General features: G+C 42.8%; 1 protein-coding gene across 2 annotated transcripts in view; it reads left to right on the top strand.

The window, feature by feature from the left end:
• The window catches only part of LOC135545496 (kremen protein 1-like), a 103,742-nt gene that overhangs the window by 30,433 nt on the left and 59,885 nt on the right, over positions 1–13,424 (top strand). For both annotated transcript variants that reach the window (XM_064973141.1, XM_064973133.1), the window contains exon 2: positions 3,664–3,826. In XM_064973141.1, the coding sequence (XP_064829213.1) occupies positions 3,664–3,826 (163 nt within the window). The remainder of the gene's footprint in view (positions 1–3,663; positions 3,827–13,424) is intronic.

Here is a 13,424-nt window from a genome sequence, read left to right as displayed (position 1 = left end):
CTCTCTCTCTCTCTCTCTCTCTCATGCGGTCGTGGTCTCTGGTTCTGTTTCCCATCAGGCTGTGATGCAACCACAAGAAAGGCCCTTGTCATGTGACATGAGTGGATTGGTCACATGCTGACAGAGAGGGGGGGGGGGAGCTGAGGTGACGATAGTCACCAATCAGAGGGAAGAGGACAGCTGGAGTATGTCCCAAATAGCTTCCTATACCCTTATATAGAGCACTATTTTTGATGGGTCCTGGTTAGAAGTAGTGCAATAAATAAGGAATAGTGTACCATTTCAGATGGAGACCTTGTAGTAAGTGGATGGATTGTGTCACAGCTTTTGGATCTCTCTTCCTATCCTCATTCTATAGCGGGAGGAACTCGTTTTGAAGGACATGTGCATGGTATCCCTCCCTCCCTTCCTCCGCAGGCCTTTTAAACACTCCATTCATCTTTAAGATGGCCTCAATTATCTCTGAGTCCCTGCAGATACACTACTTCCCATTCCCACCGCAGGCAAATGGTGCCTTCAGACCACATCAAGCCCTTGGCCCGGCCGCTAGGAAAACACTGTCTTATTTACCGTCTCGTCCTGGAAGGGTTAGATAGCTTCGCCATAGCAGGGACATGACTGCCAACAGCAGGAGTAGTATCCAAAGTACTGAACACTGAAACAGTAAACTTTCACAAAAGTTGAACAAATAGGAGACATTTCACAAAGTCACGTTGGGTTCCTCTCCTTTTCTCTTCTGATCTATTGCTTTGTAAAGCAGGCACAATAACATCAGTCGCTTCAATTTCAATCTAGTGTGTGTGTCTAGTTTGAAGGACCGACACAAGGCCTGTTTGTTATGCAAGGCTCTGCCTCAACGCTTCCTGCAAGGTACTGCTGTCTGTCTAAGATGACTGGAGTGGAGAGTATAGCACCCTTGACGTGATTGCTCTGGGATATGAGTGACTCATAAACGCACTGGAACTGGCCCTCAAACTCTCCACACTGCTCAGTGTGAATCCTGTGACACACACACACACACACACACACACACACACACACACACACACACAGAGCGTTGGACGAGGAACCGGAAGGTTTCAAGTTCAAACCCCGAGCTGACAAGGTACAAATCTGTCGTTCTGCCTCTGAACAGGCAGTTAACCCACTGTTCCTAGGCCGCCATTGAAAATAAGAATTTGTTCTTAACTAACTTGCCTAGTAAAATAAAGGTAAAATAAAAATAAACACACACACACACACACACAATCATCCCACCTTATTAAACCGCCTCATCTGTCCTCTGAACGCCAGACTGATCGCTGATGCTATCTCTCTCTGTTTACATTCTCTCTAAACTCCCCACACGAGTGTGACACGTCTCCTAACGCTATAAAGCCGGATTGCTACTTTTATGAATACATGTTCGTTCCCCTTCACTTTAGACTCTAGGTATATTTATGATGCTTGGCTGATACTGAGCCACTCAGACCTAGACACTGGCAGAACTAATTCACTGAGGGAGTGAGGAGCTGTTTACAGTTTACAGACAATGGAGTGGCTTCATAATTACTGAAACCCTACACCCCTCAGCTCCTTACGAGCAGTGAAGCCTGTCAGTCTGTCATACCGCTGATGGATCGTGGATAGAGCTGACCGAACAATTGCGCCTGCCCTAAATGTCTTTAATTAAAACCCACTTTTACATGACACTGAAAGCAACTGGAGGCCTCTCCTGGTTTGACATGGAGGCAGCTTGTTTTTCTGCAAGAACATAGTTGTCACGGTCGTCCTCCTCTTCATCTGAAGAGGAGAGGCGAGAAGGATCGGAGGACCAAAATGCGGCGTGATATGTGTTCATGTTGAATGTTTTAATTAAAGAAAGAACTGAACACAGAAACACTATACAAAAAACCAGTAAACAAAATAACAACCGTGACGCTAATGCGAGCTGCGCTGAAACAAGTCATCAACATAGACAATCACCCACAAACAAACAGTGCAACCCAGGCTACCTAAGTATGATTCTCAATCAGAGACAACTAATGACACCTGCCTCTGATTGAGAACCATACTCGGCCGAAACATAGAAATCCCAAATCATAGAATATCAAACATAGACTGCCCACCCAACTCACGCCCTGACCATACTAAATAAATACAAAACAAAGGAAATAAAGGTCAGAACGTGACAATAGTGTTTCACGAGGGAAACTATTGTATCTGATTATTAGTGCAGAATACGTTGTTGGAGTTTCTTTATGTGTTTCCTGTTACTTTTGGCACGAGACATAGAAGGAATGACTTCAGACAAGTTGTGTTTCAGATATCAAACCCCCATAACCTCCATACAGACAACACTGGATGACTAAATTCATTTTGATTTAGAGTCTGCTGTATTTTGCTCAGTGTTCTTCCATAGATCCGCCTTATGGAGGACTGGTTAAGGGTCTCTTGAGGAGAAAGCGGGAATCAGGGGAGACCAATCCCGAGTGGTAGGACTAATTGACTCCTTCGTCTGTGAACTAATACATCTAGGGCTGAGTTGCGTGGGTGACTTTGGGAACAGTCCTTCCAAGGCTCTGTGATGCTGCTGTCTCTTCCCAAACAGGCCGGTAACGAGCTGTACAGGGCTGCTTCAAGAGGGTGTATAGACAACACTGTTGGGATAGACTGATCTGAATGATGTTCTACCCTAGATGCTGTGGAACAGGAAATGAGCTTTAAACTTTAGACTCCAAAGGGGAAGCAGAGAGAGACCGACATCATAGTGTTATCTCTCAGGGCATATGGCTGTCACTGCAAGCAGGGTGGACAGTAGAAGTGACAGAGCTTCGCTCTATACTTCACTGTACTGCACCTCAAGTAGATGAGAGTTTAAGATGCATTTTCAGACAGGGCCTGTGTCTGTGCTGGCCAGACCAGAGACCCTCCTCCCTCCCTCTGAGCCCCAGGGAAACACTGCGCAATGAGGGCTCATCAGACTCCCTTCACCACTGGCTGTGATAATTTGGTTACTCTTTCTTTTGTTGTCTGAGAAAAAAAGTGTTTATTTCTCCATTTTGTGTTTTGCTTGAGTGTTAGGGTGGAGAGGAAGTTGTTTGACCGTGCTTTAGTTTGTTCTCTCTGCCCCCCCCCCCCTCTCTCTCTCTCTCACTTGCTCTCGCGCTCTCTCTCTCTCGTCTCCATATGGTTGTCGTCCAATTTGACAGAAAATTCAAACCATGCCTGTTTTGTTTTTTACTGTATACATCGTAGTGGGTTTCTCAAGAACCTTCACATTTGGAGGGCATTAATTGGAACAATATTGTGTGATTGATCTCACGCTAGCTATCTAACACATTTGGCCATCTTTAGAATCTAAAATTGGGTAAAGAACACAACTATTCCAAGACTTACAGTTATTTCGATTGTATCCTATTTGTGTAAAACGCTAATAATTCAAGCCTACTCTTTTGGCCCAATATTAACAACAGACTAGGTCACTACATTGACGTGAAAACATGACTGAAAAAACTCAGCCAAGCTTTGGATTTTTATCAGAATAGATATTTCTCTCTAAATGCCAAACACAGTGAACACTTGTTAAATCTCTCTCTCCCTTCTCTCTCTTCCTCTCTCCTTCCCTCATTCCCCCCCTCCCTCCTTCCCTCCCCCTCTCCCTCTCTCTCTTTTTCTCCCCAGAATGTTACACAGCCAATGGAGGGGACTACAGGGGCTGCCAAAACCAGACGAGCCTCCTTGGGGGCAAGCCATGCCTCTTCTGGAATGAGACCTTCCAGCACCCCTACAACACCCTCAAGTACCCCAACGGAGAGGGAGGTCTTGGCAGCCACAACTACTGCAGGTGAGACCCCCTCTGGAGCCTGAGCTGGAGGAGTTGGGTTAGCATTTAGCCTCACTATAATATCTATAACAATTCCCGACAAGATAGAACTTCCAACGGGGGCGAAGTTGCAATCTACTGCAGAGATAGCCTGCAGAGTTCTGTCACACTATCCAGGTCTGTGCCCAAACAATTCAAGGTTCTACTTCTAAAAATTCTCCTTTCCAGAAACAAGTCTCTCACCGTTACCACTTGTTATAGACCACCATCAGCCTCGAGCTGTGAGCTGGACACCAAATGTGAATTGATTGCCCCCCCCCCACGTCTATCTTCAGAGCTCGTTCTGTTAGGTGACCTAAACTGGGATATGCTTAACACCCGGCCGTCCTACAATCTAAGCTAGATGCCCTCAATCTCACACAAATGATCAATGAACCTACCAGGTACAACCCCGAACCCGAATCCATAAACACGGGCAACCTCATAGATATCATCCTGACCAACCTGCCCTCTACATACAGTATACCTCTGCTGTCTTCAACCAGGATCTCAGCGATCACTGCCTCATTGCCTGCATCCATAATGGGTCTTCGGTCAAACAACCACCCCTCATCACTGTCAACCGCTCTCTAAAACACTTCAGCGAGCAGACTTTTCTAATTGACCTGGCCTGGGAAACCTGGAAGGATGTTGACCTCATTCTGTAAGTCAGTGCTTTCCTCATCATCTTAAATAAGCATGCCCCCATTCAAAAAACTTCAAACCAGGAACATATATTGCCCTTGGTTCACTCCAGACCTGACTGCCCTTGACCAGCACAAAAACATCCTGTGGCGTATCGCATTAGCATCAAATAGCCCCCGCGATATGCACATTTCAGGGAAGTTAGGAACTAATATACACAGGCAGTTAGGAAAACAAAGGCTAGCTTTTTCAAACAGAAATTTGCATCCTGTAGTGCTAACTGGAAAAAGTTCTGGGACAATGAAAAGTCCATGGAGAATAAGAGCACCTCCTTCCAGATGCCCACTGCACTGAGGCTAGGAAACACTGTCACCACTGATAAATCCACGATAATTGAGAATTTCAATTACCATTTTCCTACGGCTGGCCATGCTTTCCACCTGGCTACCCCTACCCCGGTCAACAGCTCTGCACCCCCCACAGCAACTTGCCCAAGCCTCCCCCATTTCTCCTTCACCCAAATCCAGATAGCTGATGTTCTGAAAGAGTTGTAAATTCTGGACCCCTACAAATCAGCTGGGCTAGACAATCTGGACCCTCTCTTTCTAAAATGATCCCCCGACATTATTGCAACCCCTATTACTAGCCTGTTCAACCTCTCTTTGGTATCGTCTGAGATCCCCAAAGATTGGAAAGCTGCCGAGGTCATTCCCCTCTTCAAAGGGGGAGACACTCTAGACCCAAACTGTTATAGACCTATATCTATCCTAGCCTGCCTTTCTAAGGTCTTCGAAAGCCAAGTTAACAAACAGATCACCGACCATTTCGAATCCCACCGTACTTCTCCGCTATGCAATCTGGTTTCCCGAGCTGGTCATGGGTGCACCTCAGCCACGCTCAAGGACCTAAATGATATCATAACTGCCACCGATAAAAGACAATACTGCGCAACCGTATTCATCGACCTGGCCAAGGCTTTCGACTCTTTCAATCACCACATTCTTATCGGCAGACAACTGCCTTGGTTTCTCAAATGACTTCCTTGCCTGGTTCACCAACTACTTCTCAGACAGAGTTCAGTGTGTCAAATCGGAGGACCTGTTGTCCAGACCTCTGGCAGTCTCTATGGGGGTGCCACAGGGTTCAATTCTCAGGCCGACTCTTTTCTCTGTATATGTCAATGATGTCGCTCTTGCTGCTGGTGATTCTCTGATCCACCTCTACGCAAACGACACCATTCTGTGTACCTCTGGCCCTTATTTGGACACTGTGTTAACTAACCTCCAGAGTAGATTCAATGCCATACAACTCTCCTTCCAAGGCCTCCAACTGCTCTTATATGCAATTAGAACTAAATGCATGCTCTTCAACCAATAGCTGCCCACACCTGCCCGCCCATCCAGCATCACTACTCTGTACGGTTCTGACTTAGTATATGTGGACTACTACAAATATCTAGGTGTCTGGTTAGACTTTAAACTCTCCTTCCAGACTCACATTAAGAATCTCCAATCCAAAATTAAATCTAGAACCTATTTTGCAATAAAACATCCTTCACTCATGCTGCCAAGCATACCCTCGTAAAACTGACTATCCTACCGATCCTTGACTTCGGCGATGTCATTTACAAAATAGCCTCCAACACCCTACTTAGCAAATTGGATGCAGTGCCATCCGTTTTGTCAGGAAAGCCCCATATACTACCCACCTCTGCGACCTGTATGCTCTCATTGGCTGGCCCTCGCTTCATATTCGTCTCAAAAACCACTGGCTCCAGGTAATCTGTAAGTCTTTGCTAGGTAAAACCCGCCTTATCTCAGCTCACTGGTCACCATAGCAGCACCCACCCGTAGCACGCGCTCCAGCAGGTATATTTCACTGGTCACCCACAAAGCCAATTCCTCCTTTGACCGCCTCTCCTTCCAGTTCACTGCTGCCAATGACTGGAACGAATTGCAAAAATCACTGAAGCTGGAGACTCATATCTCCCTCACTAACTTTAAGCACCAGCTGTCATAGCAGCTCACAGATTATTGCACCTGTACATAGCCCATCTGTAAATAGCCCATCCAACTTCCTCATTCCCATATTGTTATAATTTTGTTTTGCTCCTTTGCAGCCCAGTATCACTACTTGCACATTCATCTTCTGCAGATCTATCTCTCCAGTGTTAATTGCTAAATTGTAATTACTTTGCCACTACGGCCTATTTATTGCCTTACCTCCCTAATTTTATCTCATTTGCACACACTGTATATAGATTTTTTTCTATTGTGTTATTGAGTGTACGTTTGTTTATTCCATGTGTAACTCTGTGTTGTTGTTTGTGTCGCACTGCTTTGCTTTATCTTGGCCAGGTCACAGTTGTAAATGAGAACTTGTTCTCAACTGGCCTACCTGGTTAAATAAAGGTGAAATAAAAAAACTTTTAAAAACTATTAGTATGCTGGCAGCTCGCTGGTGAAGTTAGCTTAGCCTGTTAGCATTTAGCCTAACTATTAGTATGCTTGAAGCCTGCTGGGGGAGTTAGCTTAGCCTGTTAGCATTTAGCCTCACTATTAGTATGCTGGAAGCTGGCTGGTGGAGTTAGCTTAGCCTGTTAGAATTTAGCCTCACTGTTAGTATGCTGGAAGCTGGCACTGGTGGAGTTAGCTTTGTCTGTTAGCATTTAGCCTCACTATTAGTATCTCTGAACATTGTTTAGACATTTTACAACAGCAACCCCATTCTGTCTTTCCTTGTTATATTTCTTCCCTACTCTGTTCAATCTGCCGTGGTTTTATTTATATGAGAAAGTGTACTCACACAACACATCAATAAAATCATACAGCAAGGAGATTTTAAATTCCTGTTATTGTCTGAAGATACACGTAGTGATGTCACTTCTGGTGCATGCAGCATGGTGTATGATGTGATTGACTTAGGCAGACTGTTCTTAAAATGCAACCAAGTCTTTAGAAGTAGAGCACATAGAGACATGCTTCTGAGAAGTCAGAGGAGAGATTCCCTCTCAGATGGTTTGACCCAGAATCCCCTAAGTGTGTTTGTGTGTGTGTGTGCGTGCATGTGTAAATTTGTGTGTGTGTGAGCATGTGTGTTAGTGTGTGTGCTTGGGGGTGTGGGGTTGTTTTCCCCCTTGCCCCTCTCAGACATTCACGTGTGAATATTTAATGGTGGCGGTCCTTTTATCCTTGTCATCACGGGAAGCCAACCACGCTTGAAGAGTTTGTACAAGCAAAGTCCTCCTCACCCCACTGATCCAGGGAATGCCAGGGGACACCACCGTGTCTGGGCTGTCTGGAAAACACAATTCCCGCCATCGCTGTCAGTCTCATATAAAACACTAACATGGCTACAGCACTCACACAGCCATACTTACTTATGTACCACACTCATAGGCCTATGATTGCTATCAGCTACACTCAAATACAACACAACACTGTGATATGTGGTTGTCCCACCTAGCTATCTTAAGATGAATGCACTAGTTGTAAGTCGCTCTGGATAAGGGCATCTGTTAAATGACTAATATTAACTCACACAGCCCTACTTACTTACATACAACACTCACCATCATAGGCCCATAACCTCCCATACATATGCCCATAGCCTAGTAGACATTGCTGTCAGCTGCATTCACAGACAGCACTCACATAGGTCCAGTGGTGTAAAGTCCTTAATAACCTTTTGCTGCAGTGGGTTAAATCAGGGTCACACACAGTGATTCTTGGTAGTCTCAAACAAATATACTTTGAAACAAAAGTATGCACCTCACACACATTGTTAAGGGCTAAATAAAAGTAGACACCTGTACCATGTCAGATTTTGAGTTTGCATCACAATATTACAGTTTATATACAACACAGAAGACTGAAATATAGCAAACCTTGTTTGACATAGAAACACTGGATTTTCTGCTTTTTTTTAACACAATGTTTATTATTTATGAATTTATGAAAAATATTAATAGCATTCCACCCATGAAGCCACTAGTTATTAGACTTCAGGAAAGGTCTATGTAAAAATATTTTAAAGTACTACTTAAGTCATGTTATTGGGAATGTCTTCACTATTTATATTTTTTACAACTTTTACTTTTACTCCACTATTTTCCTTAAGAAAATGATGTACTTTTTACTCCATACATTTTCCCTGACACCCAAAAGTACTCGTTACATTTTGAATGCTCAGCAGGACAGAAAAATTAGTAATTTGAAATTATGTAAACTTTTACATTTTAGCGATTATGTTTACTTTTGATACCTAAGTACAGTGCCTTCGGAAAGTATTCAGATCCCTTTGTTTTTTCCACATTTTGTTTTGTTAAAACCTTATTCTAAAAAGTATTAAATATTTTTGGGGGACTCAGCAATCTACGCACAATACCCCATAATGAAAAAGTGAAAACAGGTTAAAAAATATATAAAAACTGAAATACCTTATTTACATAAGTATTCAGACCCTTTGCTATTAGACTCCAAATTGAGCTCGGGTGCATCCTGTTTCCATTGATCCTCCTTGACATGTATCTACAACTTGATTGGAGTCCACCTGTGGTAAATTCAATTGATTGGACATGATTTGGAAAGGCACACACCTGTCTATATAAGGTCCCACAGTTGACAGTGTACGTCAGGGAAGAACCCAAGCCATGAGTTCGAAGGAAGTGTCCGTAGAGTTACGAGAGAGGATTCTGTCGATGGACAGATCTGGTGAAGGGTGGCAAAACATTTCTGCAGCATTGAAGGTCCCCAAGAACACAGTGGCCTCCATCATTCTTAAATGGATGAAGTTTGGATCCACTAAGACTCTTCCTAGAACTGGTCAACTGGCCAAACTGAGAAATTGGTGGAGAAGGACTTTGGTCAGAGGTGACCAAGAACATAATGGTCACTCTGAAATATCTCTACAGTTTATCTGTGGAGATGGGATAACTTTCCAGAAAGACAACCATCTCTGCAGCACTCCACCAATCAGGCCTTTATGTTAGAGTGGCCAGATGGAAGCCTCTCCTCAGTAAAAGACACATGACAGCCGCTTGGAGTTTGCCAAAAAGGTACCTAAAGAACTCAGACCATGCAAAACAAGATTCTGTTGTCTGATGAAACCAAGATTGAACTTTTTGGCTTGAAGCCAAGTGTCACGTCTGGAGGTAACCTGGCATCATCCCTACGGTGAAGCATGGTGGTGGCGGCATCATGCTGTGGGCATGTTCTTCAGCGACTGGGATGTAACGGCTGTGGTGGGAAGAAGGTGAGGACCAAAGCGCAGCGTGGTAAGTGTTCAGCTTATTTAATGAAAAAACTGAACACTGAATAACAAACAACAAAGAAACAACCGAAACAGTTCTGTCTAGTGCAGACACACAAAGACTGAAAATAACCACCCACAAAACACAATCAAAAATAGGCTACCTAAATATGGTTCTCAATCAGGGACAACGATTGACAGCTGCCTCTGATTGAGAACCATACCAGGCCAAACACGGAAATAGAAAATCATAGAAAAACTAACATAGACAACCTACCCAATGCCCTGACCATACTAAAACAAAAGACAAAACAAAGAAACTAAGGTCAGAACGTGACATGGGAGACTAGTCAGGACCGAGGCAAAGATGAACGGAGTAAAGGACAGAGAGAACCTTGATGAAAACCTACTCAAGAGCGCTCAGAACATCAGACTGCGGCGAAGGTTCACCTTCCAACAGGACGACGACCTTAAGCACACAGCCAAGACAACGCAGGAGTCACTTCGGGACAAGTCTCAATGTCTTTGTGTGGCCCAGCCAGAGCCCGGATTTGAACCTGATCGAATATCTCTGGAGAGACCTGAAAATAGCTGTGCAGCAACGCTCCCCATCCAACCCGACTGAGCTTGAGGGATCTACAGAGAAGAATGGGAGAAACTCCTCAAATACAGGTGTTCCAAGCTTGTAGCATCATACCCAAGAAGACTCAAGACTCTAATCGCTGCCAAAGGTGCATTTGGTCCATTTTTTATTCTTAATAAATTTGCAAACATTTCTAAAAACCTGTTTTTGCTTTGTCGTTATGGGGTATTTTTTAAATTTATTTAATCAATTTTGGAATAAGGCTGAAACGCAACAAAATGTGGAAAAAGTCAAGGGATCTGAATACTTTTAGAATGCACTGTATATTTAAAACCAAATACTTAGACTTTTACTCAAATAGTAGTATTTTACTTGGTGACTTTCACTTTTACTCTAAGGTATTGTTTACTCAAGTATGACAATTGGGTACTTTTTCCACCACCAAGCCTACAATCTAGTGGACTCATTGAACCCTGTAGCTAGCGTTGAAGTATTTCCCCACTTAAAAGCCCCAAAAATATTTCCAAAGTCTAAGTCATTGATCTTGAGAGACTTCTAGTAAGTAGCTAAGTCCATAGATATAGGAAAAAATGTATTTCCCCACCACCACTTAAAAAACAATTTAAAACATTTCCTAAGTTAAGTCATTGCCATAAAGTCCTAAAGCAACAATGCTTTGAAGTGGCCGAGGACTGATTTGTTTTTGCTTTGCTTGGATTGGGATTCCTACTATTTATGAGCGGGATACATAGAGGTTGTGTCACAAATGGCACCCTATTCCCTATATAGTGCATTACTTTTGACCAGGGCCATAGGGGCACAGCCAGATGTGTCCCAAATGGCACCCTATTCCCTATATAGTGCATTACTTTTGATCAGGGCCATAGGGGCACAGCCAGAGAGGATAGTGGAAGTATTTCACCCACAGCACATTAAGAATATATTACTCCTGACAAACAATATGAAATAGGACTCATTTTTTGGAGTCTAGGCCATTGTGTGATCCATGCACAATAAACATTTCATGATTCAGGCTATTGACAACTCACCACTTCGTAAATCTAGTTGGGTTGAAAGTAAAAGACACAGATCCATGATCTGCAAAGTTGTCCCTGGGTTAGCTTTAATTGGCACCTTATCTAACTCTCTTTCTGTCCCTCATCAGCATGAGTATTGGGACTGGATTGGCTACTTCACACTGAATAGATGAGCGATGGCATTTACGAGTGGCTCAGTCACACAGTCACGCCTCTTTTGTTATTGCCTTGCCTTATCCTGGCTGGCATTTCCCTCGAACAAGGCTGAGTAAATTAGGGAGTGGGAGAGAGAATGTAAGGCTTCCGTTTTTCAGTCTCTCTCTTCCCTCTGTCCCTTTTTCTCTCTCTCTCTCGCTCTGTCTCTCTCATTTCAATTTCAATTCAATTTCAGTTCAAAGAGGCTGTATTGCCATCAGAAACACGTTTATATTGCCAAAGCAAGTGAAATAAACAATCGGAAATGATCAGTAACCTTACACATTCTCTCTCGCTCTCAATTCAATTCAATGGGCTTTATTGACATGGGAAACATATAGTAAGGTTACATTGCCCAAAAAGTTAAATAAACAATTTAAAAATGAACAGTAAACATTACACTCAAAAAAGTTTCAAAGGAATATATACATTTCAAATGTCATATTATGGCTATGTGCAGTGTTATAACAATGTGCAAATAGTTAAAGTACAAAAGGGAAAATAAATTAACATAAATATGGGTTGTATTTACAATGGTATTTGTTCTTCAATGGTTGACCTTTTCTTGTGGGCGTAGGTCACAAATCTTGCTGCTGTGGTGACACACTGTGGTAATTCATACAATAGATATGGGATTTGATCAAAATGTGATTTGTTTTCAAATTCTTTGTGGGTCTGTGTATGTGTCTTTAATATGGTCATATATTTGGCAGGAGGTTAAGAAGTGCAGCTCAGTTTTCACATCATGTTGTGAGCAGTGTGCACAAAGTCAGACCTGGCTTAGCAATGCTCACTGAGTCTGTACATAGTCAAAGCTTTCCTTATTTTTGGGTCAGTCACAGTAGTCAGGTATTCTGCCACTGTGTACTCTCTGTTTAGGGCCAAATAGTATTCCAGTGTGGTCTGTTCTTTGGGGAATTCTTTCCAATGTGTCAAATAATTATCTTTTTTTTTCTCATTTGTGACTCGTTTTAGGAAACTAGGCATATGTCACTCGGCACTACTTCACAGGAGAGCCATTTAAATGTGAACTTTTTTTAAACTCAAAATGTGTTTCTTTTCAGCAGAAATGCCTTCTGGAACATGTGAACTTTCATGTGCCTTAATAACAAATGTGTATGCCATCTGTTAATATAAAATTGTTACATTTACAAGCCTAGTTGGTTTAACCACAGAAAAAGGCAGCAACCTTCCTGCTAGCCATGATTGGCTGAGATAATGAATGGGCTGGACATGCCGAAAGATGAGTCTGCTTTTTGAGCTGGTCAGTATGTGTAGGTAATCCTTTCTAATGCACTTAAAAATATATATATATATCACGTAGTAGAACTGCATAAGTGTTGCTCTCCACTTTCTGGAGGGCCGAGTTTTAAAATCAGTGGAATTAAGGGCAACCATGGAATCCGTGATGGAGAGGGAGAAGCGTCCATCCATGTATATGGGTAGGATAGTCTAGCTAGCTACATTTTTAGATATTACACATTTCTAATTCTGTCAAAAAGTTGTTTTCATTTCAAGTTAAAGTGTACCGTTAGCTAGCTATTGTTAGCTGGCTGGCTTGCTAGCCGACATTACGTGTATGATCTGTGTAGTAATATTATTTGTATCTCAGAGCCAGTTGCTTGGCTAGTTATAGCCTAATTGTATCTAGCTAACATTGAACCTGGTTGGTTAGCTACCTGCAGATTCATGCAGGGTAGTGGACATCATGAGTTGGGATTATGGTTCATTGTTTAGCTAGTTAGCTAGCTAGCTACATGTCTTAACAAAAGACTCCACTATACAAGTAACCATTTCAGTAGAATGTTCATGATGTCACTGCGAGAACTGTTGATAGAAGTAGCTGGTAATTTCACTCTGCTATCTACTC

Source organism: Oncorhynchus masou, chromosome 1 (assembly GCF_036934945.1).
Source record: "Oncorhynchus masou masou isolate Uvic2021 chromosome 1, UVic_Omas_1.1, whole genome shotgun sequence".
Classification (NCBI taxonomy): domain Eukaryota; kingdom Metazoa; phylum Chordata; class Actinopteri; order Salmoniformes; family Salmonidae; genus Oncorhynchus; species Oncorhynchus masou.
This window is presented reverse-complemented; position numbering and strand designations above follow the sequence as displayed.